The sequence below is a fragment of the Pantherophis guttatus genome, chromosome 14, assembly GCF_059756535.1.
Source record: "Pantherophis guttatus breed Tessera chromosome 14, ASM5975653v1, whole genome shotgun sequence".
Taxonomy (NCBI): Eukaryota; Metazoa; Chordata; class Lepidosauria; order Squamata; family Colubridae; genus Pantherophis; species Pantherophis guttatus.
The window spans coordinates 14,238,362-14,257,998 of record NC_142076.1 but is presented as its reverse complement, the minus strand read 5'-3'; the positions used below and the strand labels follow the sequence as shown (position 1 = coordinate 14,257,998).

The following is a 19,637-nucleotide window of genomic DNA, read 5'->3' as shown; positions in this document are numbered from 1 at the left end:
TATCTGGGCTGGCTCAGGAATGTGAAATGTTAAGCTGGCATCTATTAAAGGGAAGCAATAAAGCCGCTTGCTGTTTGCTCGCTTCTCCGCCTGTCATAGGACTTTTATCACTTGACTACTTAAGATGATGGGATTTGGTTCATGTGTATTTAATATATTCTGGCAACCTTATCCTGCTGAGTGGAATTCTCCTAACTGATGCAATAGCACGTGCCTGCAATTAGTCCACCACATAATGCCTTATGATCTACTTTCCATTGATCTTTCCTCTCGGCTTTCCTTGGGAAATTATTATCCCTCTTTTCATCTTGATGGGGATATCATAAACTGAAAATCTACCATCACCGGGCTGTGAAAACAGGCACGGCCACTAGAAATCAATGAAGAGTTAGAATTCGTTGTTGCCATTTGTATTTTTACAGCGGCGAATTTCCTGCTGATAACCGATGTCTCTTCAGAAAGAAGAGAATTAATTCTTAGGACCAAGAGTCTTTCAGATGTAGACCAAAAGACACAAGGAGATTTCCCCCTGCCAGATCTATCTTCAAAAGATGTTCTGGAAGGATTCTTAGGAACAAAGAATGTGAATATACGATGGTGAACCCTCCTTAAATCTATCAGCTATTGTATATAAACAGGAACCAAACTCCACACTCACTAAGACTGATGATGTTAGATAGTTGGGTAATGAAATGTCAGCAAGCAAACAACCAAGATCAGAGAATACCAAGGACCCCATACTTGTCATCCTCCTCCTCCTCCCCCTCCTCCTCCTCCTCTCTGCAAATCCCACTCCTTCTAGCACTGATGATGTTACCTAACTGGGTAATGAAACATCTATAAGCAAACAACCAAGCTCAGAGAGCACCAAGGATCCTACAGTCCTCCTCCTCCTCCTCCTCCTCTCCTCCCCTTCAAACTCCATTCCCTTCTAGCACTGATGATGTTATCTAGCTGGGTAATGAAACATCTACAAGCTCAGAGAGCACCAAGGACTCCACACAAACAAAATGCAGAACTTTAAGAAATGAATCGGGCATAACTCAAAACCTGGTTTTGAAGGAAGGCATACATTTAAAGGGGGGGGGGAAAGACTAGGCGAAACTAATCCAAGTCTCCTCTGGAATGCTTGTATCCTACCGTCTGTGATACAAGCCAGCGGTAGAAATGTTATTGAGTGGATTAAACCACATAATAACATAATGAGCAAACAGTTATCTGGTTCTCCATGGATCTCTCTAATAACATTCTTGGATGAAGGCACCAGGAGCTGAGCTCTCATTGAAGATTTTACTTTTTAACTTTAGTAAAGTAATTTCTCCCGCTGGCAACTTAATAGTATTGACTAGAGCCAGTCGGCCATCGTTGTGCTGAAAATAACAATAATGAGGAAAAGCTTTATGCCCCTTCAGTGACGGCCTGCTGATGCTTTGAAGATGCTATGAAGTAGGGATACGGCCCAATGTTGTTAGGGAGAAATTACTGTCCATGGTCCTGAAAAGAGAGCTCTAATAACCACCATAAGGAAGGCTGAAGCGCCAAAGAATTGAGGCCTTTGAACTCTGGTGCTGGAGAAGACTCCTGTGCATCCCTTGGACTGCAAGGCGATCCAACCGTTAAGTTCTAGAGGAGATCAACCTTGACTGCTCTTTAGAAGGCCAGATCCTGAAGAGGAAACTCAAATATTTTGGGTTGAATGAGAAGGAAGGACTCACCGGAGAAGAGCCTAATGCTGAGAAAGATTGAGGGCAAAAGAAGAAGGGGACGGCAGAGAAGGAGGTGGCTGGATGGAGTCACTGAAGCAGTCAATGTGTCCAGAGGATTGTAGAGGACAGGAAGGCCTGGAGGAACATTATCCATGGGGGTCGCGATGGGTCGCAACTAACAACGAATAACACTCAAAGGTCAGGTAACAAAATTAAAAGGTGGGGGCGTCGTTTCTGTTTGAGCATGTTACTGTTTTATGGTTGTTACTGGCTTTACTGGTGTGGTGAGAGGCCCAGAGTTGTTTAGGATTGTCAGCCATATTGTTTAAGATGGATGAATACCAAACGGATGGTAAAAATGACGTTGTTGGCAGAGATGCCAAAATTGACTGTTTTAATCAGAGTTTATAGGTAGTCCTTAACTTACATTGGTTTAGTGACTATTCCAAGTTACACCGGCACTGGAAAATGTGACTTATGTCCAGTCCTCGCACATACAACCGATGCAGCATCTCCATGGACGAGTGACCGACATTTGATTGCTTGGCATCTGCCATGTATTTGCAATGGTTGCAGGATCCTTTGATGGCCCTTTGTGACCTTCCCAGCCAGCTTCTAGAAAGCAAGGTCAATGGAGAAAGCTGGATCTGCTTAACGACCACATAATTCACTTAATAGCTGCAATGTTTTGCTTAAGAACCATGGCAGCGAAAAGCTTCTAGAATTGGGCATGGCTGTCATCCATTGTCCATGCCACTGATTGTTCTGCCCCAGCTATGGACCCCAAAGAACTCAGCACATACAAAATCTATACAAAGCTTATTTTACTCAAATAACTCAGTCTTTTTCAACCAAAGGTTGTTAATAAACTTCCTTAACAGCCTACAAGAATTCTAAGATAAAGTAATCACAGTCTTACTAGGGTTGGCAGAAAGCCCAGAAGCAATTTTGCAGAGAATCCAGGCATGAAGGAGAGTGAACTAAAGTTGTTCCCTACAGCTTGCTGCAATCGGCGTTCCTCCTTAAATAGGCTAAGGGAGTGGCCAATTAGCCCCAGGCCTTACTCTCGAGGAGACCTCCTCCTGAGGAGCCACTCCTGCCTTTTGGCAGCTCTGCGCGCCCGTGCATTGAGAAGAGGCTCCTCCTCTTCGTCCTCTTCACTTAAAGGAGCTTCTGGAGGTTCTGAAGGCTCTGGCTGAATCCCCGCCTCTGGCACCACATCTTCTCCAGCCTCCTCACTGTCCAACTCGAGTGCCAGCTGCACAGGCTGCTGTCCCAACACTACACCAGCCTCCTCGCTGTCAGAATCAGCTACAATCCACACAGGCCACTGACGGGCCACAACACTGATGTCCCTTTATAGTCTTGATCATAATCCCAGCCAGTGATTCCAAAAATAGATTTCATAAAGGAATTAATGCAAGCCCTAAATGAGTGAAAACTTCCAGCTTTAGCTATGGATCATTTAATCTTGTCTGGTTTCTCCTCTTCTTTACAGGAGGTGAAGGCAGATTTGATGAATGAGAGCCAACAAAATTCTCAGCAGCAGTCCCTTAATGATAGTCTTCCATCCTGCTCTCTTTTTAGGTATTTTTTCTTCTTCTTCCGAAAAAGCAGCTTAAATGCAACATCTTTAGATGACCTCATTGCTGTATGAAACGGTTTCTCTGCTGTTTCTATTACCTTTAATTGAGCAATTATGGGGCATTGTTCCTACTTGGTTTTATTATTTATTAATTATTGCTTAATTTTTAATTGCTGCTTATGGTTGCAACTTTGATTTTGATGAGGGGGTGGTGTTGGAATACTTGGGAATAAGTGTCTGTGTGTGTGCGTTTATCCTGAGTTTAACCACTGAGCCTGGCTAAGTGGCTCAGCGGCTAAGATGCTGAGCTTGTTGATCAGAAAGGTCGCCAGTTCGGCAGTTCGAATCTCTAGAGTAGGTCTCCTGAATGAGCAGGGGGTATAAGTTTGGAGATAGATAAGAAAGATAGATGAGATAGATAGATAGATAATAGATAGATAGATGGATGGACGGATGATAGACAGACAGAGTTAGACAATGATAATTATATAGAGATAGATAGATAGATAGATAGATAGATAGATAGATAGATAGATAGATAGATAGATAGATAGATAGATAGATAGATAGATAGATAGATGATAGACAGTGATAATTAAATAGACAGACGGATGGATGGATGGATGGATGGATGGATGGATGGACGGATGGATGGACGGATGATAGAGATAGACAGTGATAATTAAATAGACAGATAGATAGATAGATGGATGGATGGATAGATAGATAGATGGACGGATGATAGACAGACAGAGTTAGACAGTTAGACAGAGTTAGACAATGATAATTATATAGAGATAGATAGATAGATAGATAGATAGATAGATAGATAGATAGATAGACAGACAGACAGAGATAGACAGTGATAATTAAATAGACAGACAGACAGACAGACAGACACAGACAGATGGATGGATGGATGGATGGATGGATGGATGGATGGATGGATGGTAGACAGAGTTAGACAATGATAATTATATAGAGATAGATAGATAGATAGATAGATAGATAGATAGATAGATAGATAGATAGATAGATGGATGGATGGATGGATGGATGGATGGATGGATGGATGGATGGATGGATGGTAGAGATAGACAATGATAATTATAATTATATATATATATATATATAGAGAGAGAGAGAGAGAGAGAGAGAGAGAGACAGACAGACAGACAGACAGACAGACAGACAGATGATAGAGAGAGATAGAAGGCTAGATTGATGGAGTTAGAGAGGGAAAGATTTATTTTAAAAAGCCCATGTATCTGTGCTGCAATCCCCATCCAACATACAACCCAAGATACTTTAGGAGCACCTGAATTTACCTCCTGCTTTATTGAACAGGTCTCTTGAAAGCTACGCTACTCTTTTAGCATATTCGGGGTTTTTTTTTGTAAAATAAGACCTATTCATATTTCACTGCTGGCTGGCTACCGCCATCGCCATTCCCCAGACATGCTCAATTGGTCGTCTTTGGCCCCTTTTGCCTTCCCCGAAAGCCTTTCCCATCTCCCGGACCATGAAGAAATTTACTTTTCCAGCCGTGCTTGGGAACTGCCGGCACCGTCCCCTTCACGAAGAAAGGAACACGCAGCTTTCATTTCAGACCTGATTGCCTCTATTTTAAGGTTATTTTATGCAGGATTTAATTGCTTTCTTTTTCACTCCAGGTGCTTAGTCACTTCCAAGGCAAACGAAGGCACCGGCTCAATAGAACACCTGCCGGCGGATATTTTACGGGTGTGAAAGGGAGCTTTGCAAAAAAACCTCCACTTTTGGTACCCAACAAGGCATCGCGCTCGCTTTATTTATTATTGGTGTTTCAACCCGGCTTTTCAAAATGTTAGAACTCTTATTTAACAAAATAAAAATCAATGATGAAAAAAGGAAAGATCTACATTTAGGCAAGGGAAACAAAATGTGCAGGTACAGTATAGGTGGTACTTTGCTCAATAGTAGTAACTGTGAGAGGGATCTTGGAGTCCTAGTAGACAACCATTTAACTATGAGCCAGCAGTGTTGCAGCAGCTGCCAAAAAAGCCAACACAGTTCTAGGCTGCATCAACAAGAGGGATAGAATCAAGATCAAGTGAAGTGTTAATATCACTTTATAAGGCCTTGGTAAGGCCACACTTGGAATATGGCATCCAGTTTTGGTCGCCACGATGAAAAAAAGATGTGGAGACTCTAGAAAGAGTGCAGAGAAGAGCAACAAAGATGACTAGGGGACTGGAGGCTAAAACATAGGAAGAACGGTTGCAGGAACTGGGTATGTCTAGTTTAATGAAAAGAAGGACTAGGGAAGACATGATAGCATCTTCCAATATCTCAGGGGCTGCCACAAAGAAGAGGGAGTCAAGCTCTTCTCCAAAGCACCTGAAGATAAGACAAGAAGCAATGGGCGGAAACTCATCAAGGAGAGGAGCAACTTAGAACTAAGGAGAAATTCCCTGACAGTGAGAACAATGAATGGTCAATGGTCACTAAATGAACCGTTGTAAGTTGAGGACTATCTGTACACAGCAAGTTCTGAAACAGTTACCCTACAGAGAAGAATAGAATAAAAAATGAATAGAGTAGAGTAGAGTAGAGTAGAGTAGAGTAGAATAGAATAGAATAGAATAGAATAGAATAGAATAGAATAGAATAGAATAGAATAGAATAGAATAGAATAGAATAGAATAGAATAGAATAACAGAGTTGGAAGGGACCTTGGAGGTCTTCTAGTCCAACCCCCTGCTTAGGCAGGAAACCCTACACCACTTCTGGTTATCCAACCTCTTCTTAAAAACTTCCAGTGTTGGAGCATCCACAACTTCTGGAGGCAATTAGGACCTCTACACATTATCCGTAGAGGTGATGATATGCATGCTGGCTGGGGAATTCTGGGATTTGAAATCCAATCCTCTTAAAGTTGTTGAGTTAAAAAAAAAACCATTGGCATAATCCAATGAGTCATTAAGGCTAAAAAAATAGTAGGTGAACAGTCAGAGCAATGTGACTTTCTCTAGGAACTACAGAAAATGTTTTATAGATCTAATAGTATGTCAAGAGTTTCCATAAAAGTAAAGGTTCCCCTCGCACATACATGCTAGTCGTTCCTGACTCTAGGGGGCGGTGCTCATCTCCGTTTCAAAGCCGAAGAGCCAGCGCTGTCCGAAGACGTCTCCGTGGTCATGTGACCAGCATGATTCAACACCAAAGGCGCACGGAACGCCGTTACCTTCCCACCAATAGGGGGCGGTCCCTATTTTTCTACTTGCATTTTTTACCTGCTTTCGAACTGCTAGGTTGGCTGGGACAAGTCACGGGAGCTCACCCCATTACGCAGCACTAGGGATTCGAACTGCCGAGCTGCCGACCTTTCAATCAACAAGCTCAGCATCTTAGCCACTGAGCCACTGCATCCCATAGCCCCAGTTTAATCCTTGGTTGTAAGATGAAGTCAAAAAAAAAATTAAAATAAACCGATGTTCTGTCACAGCTGGCCTTTGCAGGCTCATTCCTGGGCCGAATTGTGCAGCCATGCGCGGTGAGCAAAGCCTGTGAAACAGTGATAGCATTAATTCGCACCACAGCATGGCCACAGATGAGCCTCCTCAAGCAACAGTCTTGTTTCAACTTGGCCAAAGTCATCCTTTGCGTTTGTTCATTGATGCTGTTGCGGGAATTTTCCCCCAGTGCTACCCTCTCTTTAGTGTTAAGAAATAAATTTTGTCTTTTGTCTATTCTGGTGCACTCCTTATTCCTCTGTTTGTTTGTTTTCTTTCTGAAAATAAATCTTTATTCTGAACTTTGAGAAGCAATGCAGTTATCCCATCAATTGGTCTTGTCTAAAGTGCAAAACTCTATACAATTAAGGTGACCAATTGAAGATATAAAATTATCTCCGGAAATTTTTCTACTAGGAATGACGGAAGATGGACTCTCTAAGGACAAGACACAATTAATTATACATATTATAACAGCGGCCAGATTAACCTTTGCAAAATACTGGAAAGATAAACAAATCCCTTCAGAGATGACAATAACAAATAAAATTCTAGAATGTGCAGAAATGGCAAAATTAACTAGTGTTCTTAAAGACGATGAGAATTCTAAATTTAAGGCAGTATGGGAAAGGTGGTACAAATGGTGGAATAATAGAACAAGACTATAAGGATATGCCTATTTCTAATAATGATAGATTTGAAGATACTTGATGTGTATATAATGTATATATGTAATCGCACGATACCTCAGATGTTACCTGAGATTTGATATTTTCTTTTTAAAAAAACCTTTTTTCAAAAATCAATAAAGTATTTATAAAAAAAAAAAAAGGTGACCAATTGTCCTCCTTTAGGGGGGGACAGTCCTTCTTTTGTAAGTTCTGTCCTCTCTTGAAAAGTCTCCTCCTACGTGTCCTTCTTTTCGATATTTGAAGACTAATCTATAATTCTCCGTATTCGATCGATGCCGATCCGATCCGTTGCGTGTGATGTGACGTATTTGTATTTGACATGACGATTCGTCAAGGCTCAGTACAGTCTGTCGAGATGCGATTGTGAGACGCATATGCTCTGCACAGGAGAACTGTTTTGAGAGAGTGCGTCGCGCACAAGTGGCTTTGTGTACTTCTTACAAAAACACAACACGGCACACGCATGCATTAGACTGATTGTTGCAATGAATAAAATATTTCTTTTATTTACGATATTTTTGTTCGTCAATTTATTTGTGTCCTCCTTCTCATTGTAAAAAAGTTGGTCGCCTTAATAAAATTCCTCTGCTTTTGAATAGTTAAATAGTAATTTTTCCTCTGTTTTTAATACAGGTAGTATATCACTTACGATCACAATTGGGAACGTAGCAATTTCCATGGCTATTGGTTGCTCAGTGAGTCGGGTGCAATTTTATGACCCTTTTTTTGCCACCGTCGTTAAGCAAATCAGAAGGGGGAACAAAAAAACCGAAATCGAAATCGGACTCCCTATCTCAAAGGCAGCTAGAGAATTGAAGGAAAAGAAGGAGATTTTCTCGAAACCCAAGCCTTGTCAAAAATGAATCTGATGTCACATTGTCTTCCCCCCAAAATCCATGTGCACGCATGTTCTTCCAGAAGGGCAAATCCCTAGGGGGTTCAGCTGGCGAGACCCGTAAGATTCAGTTTTGCCTACTCGTTTCTTGAATCTCTCTGCTGCCAAAATACACAAAGATCTGGAAAATTTTTAAACACAGTGTGTCATGGTTGACAACGGTAACGGGAGGGGGGGAAGGGAAGGAAAGCACTGGAATGTAAGGGAATTTGGGGAAGGAAATTTGGAATGCAACTGGAAGCCTGAAACAGACCCAAGGTCGCCCAGCTGGAGAAGTCCGAAGCAAACAGATCGATCCCAAAACAAAGAGAGCAGAAGTGATTGGTGGACAATACACAATGGGAAGTCCAAGGAAAAAGGGAAAGTTCTCCAGTGTTGTTTTTGTGCGGAATCGTCAGAATTGGCTTTTTGACTTCTGCAACCAGGGTCGCAGTGGCTCAGTGGCTAAGATGCTGAGTTTGTCAATCAGAAAGGTCAGCAGTTCAGCGGTTCGAATCCCAGTGCCACCTCCTGTTACTTGTCCCAGCTTCTGCCAACCTAGCAGTTCGAAAGCGCATAAAAAAATCCAAGTAGAAAAATAGGGACCAGCTTTGCTGGGAAGGTAAGAGAGTTCCGTGCCTCTTTGGCATTGAGTCACGCCAGTCACATGACCACAGAGACATCTTCGGACAGCGCTGGCTCTTCGGCTTTGAAACGGAGATGAGCACAGCCCCCTAGAGTCAGGAACAACTAGCACATATGTGCGAGGGGAACCTTTACCTTTACCTTACGTCTGCAAACCGCATGGAATCTTTGGGAAGGAAGGAAGGAAGGAAGGAAGGAAGGAAGGAAGGAAGGAAGGAAGGAAGGAAGAAAGAAAGAAAGAAAGAAAGAAAGAAAGAAAGAAAGAAAGAAAGAAAGAAAGACGTAATATGATCCCTATCTAGTTTACCCCAGGAGAAAGAAAGAAAGAAAGAAAGACGTAATATGATCCCTATCTAGTTTACCCCAGGAGAAAGAAAGGAAGGAAGGAAGGAAGGACGGAAGGAAGGAAGGACGGAAGGAAGGAAGGAAGGAAGAAAGAAAGAAAGAAAGAAAGAAAGAAAGAAAGAAAGAAAAAGAAAGAAAGAAAGAAAGAAAGAAAGAAAGAAAGAAAGAAAGAAAGAAAGAAAGAAAGACGTAATATGATCCCTATCTAGTTTACCCCAGGAGGCCAGTAATGATCTGGCCAACTTTTTTAATTTGGTGTCTCAAAACTTCAAAACACCGAGGCAGCTCCATGGGTTCCAAAGCTATCTTAAGGCTTAAAAAGATTTTTTTAAGAAAAACTAGATTAACCACCCGCTTGTCATGAAAAGCAATTCCTGTGAAGAGATTCCAGACATCTTGGTCAAAGACAGAAGGTCTCAGCAGGTTCCAGACACCGGTATAGTCAATCGAATAGAATAATAAATGATGACAACTCCTTCCCCCACTCCACCCCCTAAACCCCACTCCAGCCAATCGTTCCGACTACATTAAAACTGATAGCTCTTTTCAAACAGGATTTAAAAAAAAAAAGAATAACAAACCACAAACCCTGATCAATTATTCAGTCAGCGGCTACTTGGTCTTGTCTAAATAATCAGCTCTCAAGAATATCCAAGAAGGCTCAGCTACCTTCATGTAATTCTGGCATCTAATTTTTTTTTTTAAAAAAAAAAAACAATTTCCATCACCAGGGATTTGAGAAAAAACCAAACACACACAGCAAGATGAAAATGGGTGAAGAACAGTGATATTATCGCCTGTGCTGTTGTAGGAAGTTAGCACCCATCCCTTTCCTAGAAGAATGAAATATTTTAGGAAATATTAAAAAGGCAGAATATTACGTTTCCCTGGATGAGAAATGGAGAAGCATGTTTTAAAGACGAAGCAGCTCCCATCTTCCTGCCCCCACCCTTTGTCAATGGGCCAGAGGCAGAAACTCAATCTTTGTCAATGGACCATCATCTGCAACACAATAGGACCCATCTAGCAACAGAAACTAACACAATAGGACCCATCTAGCAACAGAAACTCACCACATGGCACCTGGGAAGATTACATCAGCCAGCAAGGCTAGCTAAGACCCCCACCCCCTGGGAGTCTGACAACCAATCAGGATACTCTTTCGGGGCCCCAGGAAGTTCAAAGCCAGAGAGGGCATAAAACCCGGGGACTCACTGCATCTCAGCCCCTTTTCTGTTCAGGAACTCAAACCATGTGATCCTGTCCACCATTAAACCATCTTTCCAAGCAGTCTCCATGTTTCCAGTGTCTTTTTCCCCACTTGGATCTGAACCCAGAAGGATATTTCTTCTTACACTTTGATTTTTGGGTTCAATTGGGTTCAGTAGGGGCCAAAATTGTGGAAACCTTTTGGGAAAAGTGTATTGTCTAAAACTAGATAGCTCCACTTTTTGGGGGAGTAGTACCAGGGCTGGGTTCTACGTACCTTTACTCAGTGGTGGGATTCAGCCGGTTCGTACCACTTCGGGAGAACCGGTTGTTAACTTTCTGAGCAGTTTGATGAATTGGTTGTTGGAAGAAATCATTAGGGCAGAGAACCGGTTGTTAAATTATTTGAATCCCACCACTGCCTTTACTACTGGTTCGCGGCGGGGCCGCACGCACGCGCTCTTCTGCACATGCACAGAAGCTTCTGCCCATGCGCAGGAGCTTCCTGATGACATCCGGGTCTGTGGGCGGAGCCTCCCGCCGGTTTTACTACCGGTTCTATAGAACCGGTCTGGACTGGGGGCAACCCACCACTGAGTAGTACCATAAAATTATATATCAATGGAAAGATAATTTAATCAAGAATGTAATGCACTAACTTTTATGAAGGATTTGCTAGTAGAATAGCAGTTACAGGATAAAGAAGAAAAGTGAAAAAACGAGATATACAAAGATGCTCTCCATGTCAGTTAATAATTAGTTGGGTAACCTTTAGCATGAATTACGGCCTTACAACGTCTTCCCATGGAGCGAATCAAGTCTTTTCGTTCTGCAGCTGTTAGAATGTGAAACCAAGATTGAATGGTTGCTTCTATTAACTGGGTTTATTGCTGGGTCGCTCCTGACTAACCAGTTTCTTTAGTCGGCTCCATAGATTTTCAATTGGGTGAAGGTCTGGGCTATTCCCAAGCCATTCCAGCAGTGGAATATGGTTCTCTTGAAACTCCCCCAAAAAAGTGGTGTTATTAGCCATCAAACCTCAAAAATATATTTTTTCCCAAAAGGTTTCCACAATTTTGGTCACTACGGTAAATATCCAAGGAGAAAGAATATATTTGAAGGATTGCTCCCATTTTCATTCCGTCCCTCCGTAAGTTCCAGCAAGATCCTTGGAAGAACAGAATTTCTCATTTCCAAGCCCTTTTTTGGTTGAAAACCAATTTAGGGAAAAGCAGGCTTCTTGATAGTATTTTGTTCTATTCTTTTTTTTCCCCCTATGTTTCATATCTGGCCTCTGTCCCCTACTTTTCAATAGTTTCTTGATTGTTTTATTATTTTATTATTATTAATCATATTTCTATGCCGCCCACTCTCCGAGGACTCTGGGCGGCTTACACCAAAGACAGTATACTAAATAGCATATTGCCCCCAACAATCTGGGTCCTCATTTTACCCACCTCGGAAGGATGGAAGGCTGAGTCAACCTTGAGCCGGTGAGATTTGATCCGCTGATCTGCTGAACTAGCAGTCATCTGAAGTAGCTGCAGTACAGCACTCTAACCACTGCGCCACCTCAGCTCTTTTGATGTAACTGTAGTCCTCATTTTACCAACATTCGTTTAGCGACCGCGCCAAGTTACACGCCTTTGGTAAAGACATGATTTATTTTATTTATTTATTTATTTTATTGAATTTCTATACCGCCCTACTCCCGAAGGACTCAGGGCGGTGCACAGCCATGAGATAAAACACATAGATATACAAAATTTAAAATCGAATAAAATGAATTAAATAAATTTGGCTGAATTAATACCCAAATTTAAGATACCCATATTTTAAAATACATTAAAAATTTAGAATTTACACTCAAAAGGGAGAAGATTTAGGCGAGGCCAGCTTGATGAAATAAAAGCGTCTTCAACTTGCGGCGGAAGGTGCGCAGATCCGGAATCCTCCGTATCTCTGGGGGGAGCTCATTCCAGATCGTCGGTGCCCCCACAGAGAAGGCTCTCCCCCTAGGGGCCGACAGCCGACATTGTTTGGCCGACGGCACCTGGAGGAGCCCCTCTCTGTGGGAGCGTACTGGTCGGTGGGAGGCTGTTGATGGTAGTAGGCGGTCCTGTAAGTAACCAGGTCCCAAGCCATGGAGCGCTTTAAAGGTGGTAACCAGAACCTTGAAGCGCACCCGGAAGACCACCGGGAGCCAGTGCAGCTCGCGCAGGAGAGGTGTTACATGGGAGCTCCATGTTGCTCCCATAACCACCCGCGCGGCCGCACTCTGCGCCAGCTGGAGCCTCCGGGTGCACCTCAAGGGGAGCCCCATGTAGAGAGCATTACAATAGTCCAGACGAGAGGTGACGAGGGCATGAGTGACGGTGCGTAACGAGTCCCGATCTAGAAAGGGACGCAACTGGCAAATCAGGCGAACCTGATGAAAAATCCTCCCGGTCACGGCCGTCAAGTGCTCTTCTAAAGACAGCCGTGAGTCCAGGAGGACGCCCAAGTTACGAGCCCTTTCCGTGGGGGCCAATGATTCGCCCCCAATAGCCAGCGATGGCGCCAGCTGACTATATCGGGACTTCGGAAACCACAGCCACTCGGTCTTGGATGGGTTGAGCCTGAGCCCGTTTCTCCCCATCCAGATCCGTACGGCCTCCAGGCAATGGGACATCGCTTCAAGGGCATCGTTGGGGTGGTCCGGGGTGGAGATGTACAGCTGGGTGTCATCAGCGTACAGATGGTACTTCACCCCGAAACCATGGATGATCTCGCCCAGCGGCTTTACATAAATGTTGAACAGAAGGGGCGAGAGAACCGATCCCTGCGGCACCCCACATATAAGGGGCCTCAGGGTCGATCTCTGCCCCCCTGTCAACACAGACTGCGACCAGTCAGAGAGAAAGGAGGAGAACCACCGTAAAACGGTGCCTCCCACCCCCACCCCTTCCAGCCGGTGCAGCATGATACCATGGTCGATGGTATCAAAAGCCGCTGAGAGGTCTAACAGGACCAGGACAGAGGAACAACCCCTGTCCCGAGCCCTCCAGAGATCATCAACCAACGTGACCAATGCCGTTTCCGTGCTGTACCCAGGCCTGAAGCCCGACTGGAACGGATCTAGATACGACGCTTCCTCCAGGTACTGGGGTAGCTGTCGCGCAACCACACTCTCAACAACCTTCGCAACGAAGCAAAGGTTGGAGACTGGACGATAATTAGCCAATACTGCCGGGTCCAGGGAAGGCTTCTTGAGGAGAGGCCTTACCACCGCCTCTTTCAAGGCGGCGGGAAAGACACCCTCACCCAACGAAGCATTTATAATCCCCTGGAGCCAGCCTCGCGTCACCTCCCGGGAAGCCAGCACTAACCAGGAGGGACACGGGTCCAACAAACATGTGGTCGCGTTCAATCTACCCAGAATCCTGTCCACGTCATCTGGGGTCACAGGATCAAACTCATCCCAGATAACAGTCTCAAGACCTGTCTCCGTCACCCTCGCTGGATCTATCCCGTCAGAGTCCAGACCTGCCCGAACCTGAGTGATTTTGTCATACAGATACTGAACAAAATCCTCGGCTCTTCCCTCCAAGGGGTCCTCCTGCGCTTCCTGGTGGAGCAGGGAGCGGGTCACCCTAAACAGGGTGGCCGGGCGATTATCTGATGATGCAATAAGAGCAGTAAAATGAGTACATTTTGCTGCTTTTATCGCCACTAGGTAACTCCTAATATGAGACCTTACCAGTGTTCGGTCAGATTCAGAAAGACTAGCCCTCCAACAGCTCTCTAGGCGTCTTTTCCGGCGCTTCATCTCCCTCAGCTCCTCGGTGAACCAAGGAGCCAGGCGAGATCGGCGCCGGGTCAGAGGCCGCAAAGGCACAACTCGATCCAGGGCTCCAGCAGCCGCCCTATCCCAGGCGGCCACTAGTTCCCCAGATGAGGCGTGAGCCAGAACCTCTGGGATTGGCCCAAGCTCCATCTGGAACCTATCAGGTTCCATCAGGCGCCTGGGGCGGTACCATCTTACCGGTTCCGCCTCCCTGCAGCGGGGTGCTGCGGTTCGAAGGTCAAGGCGAAGGAGCGAATGATCTGACCATGACAAGGGCTCGATGACTATATCCCCTATCTCGAGATCACTCAACCACTGTCCAGAGACAAAAACCAAGTCCAGTGTGTTTCCCCCAGTGTGCGTAGGACCACGAATTAGTTGGGTCAGGTCCATGGCCGTCATGGAAGCCATGAACTCCCGAGCCACCTCAGACGCCTCACCCACAGATGGCAGGTTGAAATCCCCCATGACCATAAGTCTGGGGGTATCAACCGCCACCGCGGCAATAACGTTGAGTAGCTCGGGCAGGGCTGCCGCCACGTGGCAGGGAGCCAGGTACGTGATCAGCAAACCCATCTGAACCCCGTGGCCCCACTTCACAAGGAGGGACTCACAACCAGCTGTCTGAGGTACAGTGGTCTCCCTCGGCTTAAGGCCTTCTCTAATAATAACCGCTACTCCCCCGCCCCTCCCCTGTGACCTTGATCATGATCCTATGCTTTTTATCGTATTAAATCATGTAAATAGTAAAATCTTTCGAGTTGAATGCTACTCCTCCTGATTTTGAGGACGCATTTGTATACTTTCCTGGCAACAATATAAAAATGGTTTGCCGTTACTTTCTTACTTCTCTGTCTTAGTCATCTCCTGTTTAAGAGCTAACCATGGCTACACCCGCTTAACATTTTTGGAGATCAGTCAAGCTCTGCATTGAATTACAGAAGAACAGAGTTGGAAGGGATCTTCCAGTCGAACCCCCTGCTCGAGGAAGAAACCTTATACCATTCCAGACAATCTCTTCTTAAAAGCCTCCGGTGATGGTGCACCCACAACTTCTGGAAGTAAGCCACTCCACTGATTAATTGCACTGTCAGGAAATTCCTCCTTAGTTCCAGGTTGCTTCTCTCTTTGATTAGTTTCCACCCGTTGCTTCTTGTCCTGCCCTCAGGTGCTTTGGAGAATAGCTTGTCTCCCTCTTCTTTGGGGCAGCCCCTGAGATATTAAAACACTATCGTGTCTCCCCTGGTCCTTCTTTTCATTAAATTAGATGTTGGATAACCATTTGTCTGAAGTGGTGTAGGGTTTCCTGCCTAAGCAGGGGGTTGGACTAGAAGACCTCCAAGTTCCCTTCCAACTCTGTTATTCTATTCTATTCTATTCTATTCTATTCTATTCTATTCTATTCTGTTCTGTTCTGTTCTGTTCTGTTCTGTTCTGTTCTATTCTATTCTATTCTATTCTATTCTGTTCTGTTCTGTTCTGTTCTGTTCTGTTCTATTCTATTCTATTCTGTTCTGTTCTGTTCTGTTCTGTTCTGTTCTGTTCTGTTCTGTTCTGTTCTGTTCTGTTCTGTTCTATTCTATTCTATTCTATTCTATTCTATTCTATTCTATTCTATTCTATTCTATTCTTCACCTAGCAGGGTTTTTTTTTTCATACTTTTGAGGTACAAACATGGAAATTACAGGTAGTCCTCGACTTATGACCATAATGGAGGCCAAAATGTCTTATTGCTAAGCCAGACAGTTGTGAAGTGAGGTTTTTGCCCCATTTTATGACTTTTCTCATCACAGTGAGCTAAGTGAATTCCAGAGGTCAGCAACCTGCGGCTCTGGAGCCGCATGTGGCTCTTTCACCCCTCTGCTGCGGCTCCCTGGCACTCAAACTATGCGTCACAACCACCAATGTGCGACACCCGATGGCACGCGATTTATTGAGCTTTTCAACCCCCGGTAGGCCCACCATGGATAAATCCAAGAAAAGCAAAGTTTCAGAAGAAAACAGAATGTTTAATTCAACTACATATGCTAGTTTTATGGCCGCTCAAGAAATAGTCAGGGTTTTGTGGCTCCCGGTGTTTTCTTTTCTGTGGGAAACGGGTCCAAATGGCTCTTTTGAGTGTTTAAAGTGGTAGACCCCTGTTCTATTCTAAACTAGACATGCCCTACCTCTAGAGAGGAAGGAATCGCATCCGAGCTGCTTCCATAAAAATCTAAGCTACCCAAAACTTTGGTAGCCCAATTCCCGCCCCCCCAGCATCTTCCAAACAGGCAAAACAACTGGCAACTGTTTCAACCATGAAGATGACAGAGGGCAGTGGTGGGTTGCTCCCGGTTTGGCCCGGTTCGGCCGAGCCGGTAGCAGTGACGCTATTACGTCACCGAACCGGTTCTCTTTCTTCGGGAGCTGGGCCCTCCCGCCCGCCCCCGCGTTATTCCGACCTTATATTTCTTCTTTTTTTCACCCAGCTGAGAGGTGCGGCAGAGCGGATTGCCGCACCTCAGCTGGGCAGATTCGCAACGCGCTTGCGCAAAGCGCGTGACCGAAGAGGCGATCGCGCGCGAAGCACGCGCACAGAGAGAACCGGTAGTAAAGCTGGCAGAGGGCTATATAGCATGCCAACCTTCATTGTCCCAAGAAACAAACTTCCAACTCGGAGGTTCCTGAGATCACTTTTTCTTTTCCATTTTAGGGGTTTAAAACATTAAAAGGGAGGAAGGGGAAAGGGTCAGGTTTGGTATTCACAGGTAGTTTTGATTCAGCGTGTCTTGAAATAAAAAATCACCCTCAAGGCAAGCTTGACTTCTGTGAACTGCAAGTATGCAATTTTTTTCATGATGACTTTATGGAAATTATCTGCCCTAACCTTCTTCCCCAGATGATTTTGGACTTACGAATCCCCCTCTGTCCCTGGAATTCTCAAGCAATCCCCCATCGATGTACAAAACAACGCTAACCCATCTTAGCTTCAGCCAAGGATCCTATAAAACATAGAATTTTTTAAATCCCCACTCTCCAACCCCCTCCCCCGTTCCTAATAAAGGAAAAACACATTAGATCTTGTCTATGGAGATTCTCAATCATCCAGGTCATGGTTGTCCCAAATGAGCTTTTTTTTTTTTTCCCCAAAAGTCCAACTGGACTTTCTTGGGGGGGGGGGCTTATTTTTCCCCTTGAAAATGGTTGGCTTCTCCTCCAAGAAGCTTCTTCGGTTCTTCTAAACCAAATTTCCTTCTGCTTTGATGGTCACGAGATCGCAGTCAGGGATCTTCCAAGTACAGAGGGGATATAGGAAAACAAAGACCGGTTGAAGGTTACCAGTTGAACTGGAGAAGCTTCTTGGAGGAGCAGTGAATGGTTTTCAAGGGAGGGGGGGAAACGACACCAAGAAAGTCCACTTGGCTTTTTTGGGGGAGGGGGGAAGGGCCTTTGGTACCTTAGATCTTGTTTCTCCCCTATCTTTCGCTTTCTCCTGTTTTATCAAAACAAAACGAGATGCTTCTGAGACTGGATCTCTTTGACTCTTCCGAGATGCTGGGATCACAGAGGACAAATCCTCCGGATTTCTTCTGGTTTTGGGTTTGTCATAAAACCACCAGAAATATAAGGGGGGGGGGTCTTCTAAGTGTAGGGAAGAGAGGAAAACAAAGACCAAATCCTGAAGGTTACCAACCCGCTGAATCAACCCTCTCTGACTAAATAACACCCCCCACCACCATCATCTCCTTAGGGATGCCAAGAGGCATATCTTCACTGCCCAACCCTCACCCAAGAACAAATGTGTGAATTTCAAGATTTCTGGGCCACCCAGGAAGGCAGAAACCGCCCTCCCTCCCTCTCCTTTTGTTCCTAGGAAACCAACAGGACAAGGCGGGGAGAAAGAGCGATGGCTTGTGAATGTCACCATCTCTTTCCTTTCAAGGTGCTGATGCCAGTGTTCCTTCCTTCCTTCCTTCCTTCCTTCCTTCTTTCCTTCCCTCCTTCCCTTCATCCTTCCTTCCCTTCCTTCCTGCCTTCCTGCCTTTCCTTTCCTTTCCTTCCTTTCCTGCCTTCCTGCCTTTCCTTTCCTTTCCTGCCTTCCTTTCTTTCCTTCCTTCCTTCCTTCTTTCCTTCCTTTCCTTTCTTTCCTTTCTTCCTTCCTTTCCTTCCTTCCTTCCTTCCTTCCTTCCTTCCTTCCCTGCCTTTCCTTTCCTTTCCTTTCCTTTCCTTTCCTTTCCTTTCCTTTCCTTTCCTTTCCTTTCCTTTCCTTTCCTTTCCTTTCCCTTCCTTCCTTCCTTCCTTCCTTCCTTCCTTCCTTCCTTCCTTCCTTCCTTCTTTCCTTCCTTCCCTTCTCTTCCCTTTCCTTTCCTTTCCTGCCTTCCTTTCTCCTGCGGTCACAAATTTCCCATTTGATTTGGCCGGAGGGGTGCAGGTGGGATCGGGTGGGGGGGGAAACCCATCCAGTCCCTTCCACTTACTTTTCCCGAGCCCATCGATGGGTTGTTTCCACTCCGTCTCTTTCACCGCCCCGTAGCTCCTCAGAGGTTTCTCGGCTCCCAAGCTGCTGGAGATGGATTGCTTCAACTCCATGCTGCCGAATGCCACCTGGGCCCCTCTTGTTCTTCAAGACTTCGGGCTGGCCTGGGACCCACTTCCTTTTAGTCCATCCCAGCTGGAGCAGAAGAGAAGAGAGAAGAAGAGAAACGCAGGGTGGGGACAGAAGGCAGAACTGGTCTTTGGGGGGGGTGGGGGCTTGTTGTGGTTGTTGTTGTGGTTGTATTGTGTGGTCTGTGTGTGTGTTTTTCCTTTAATTCCTGCTTCTACCAGATTGGCAAGCGCGGCTGAGCTCACTGCATCCTTCTCTTGTGCTGGTACCCTCGGAGGGGAGAGAGAGAGAGAGAGGTGACAGGAATGCAGTGCGCAGACTCAGAGTGGGAGATGCTCGGTAAGCCCCCCTCCCCCACGGCCCGAGGGACACACAGGGAAGGGAAGGGGAAGAAGGCAAACAATGGGATGCAAGAAAGAGGGTCCCCCAAGCCCAGGAAACAGCCTTGACTGTAAGGCAGACGTAAAACAAACGAATACCAGCAAGAGAAATATTCGGATATTCTGCACTGCATTTTTTTGCCGCTGTCTGGTTGTTTTTGGTGGGGGCAGAGAAAGGATGAACTCACCTCTTGAATGTGAGGATGTCCAACCCTTGGGGAAGTGGGGGGGGGGTGTCAGCGAGGTAGATCTTCAGAGGAGCAGGGCTCCCAACCCTGGGAAGAGTAGGGGTTTTC

The 19,637-nt window shown here is 45.2% G+C and overlaps 1 protein-coding gene across 1 annotated transcript in view; it reads right to left on the bottom strand.

Moving 5' to 3' along the window:
* Positions 1-19,283, bottom strand: part of BMERB1 (bMERB domain containing 1) — a 30,270-nt gene extending 10,987 nt beyond the window's left edge. The window contains exon 1 of the mRNA XM_087878418.1: positions 18,834-19,283. Within this exon, the coding sequence (XP_087734544.1) occupies positions 18,834-18,945 (112 nt within the window). The 5' untranslated portion in view covers positions 18,946-19,283. The remainder of the gene's footprint in view (positions 1-18,833) is intronic.
* Between the last annotated feature and the right edge of the window lie 354 nt (positions 19,284-19,637).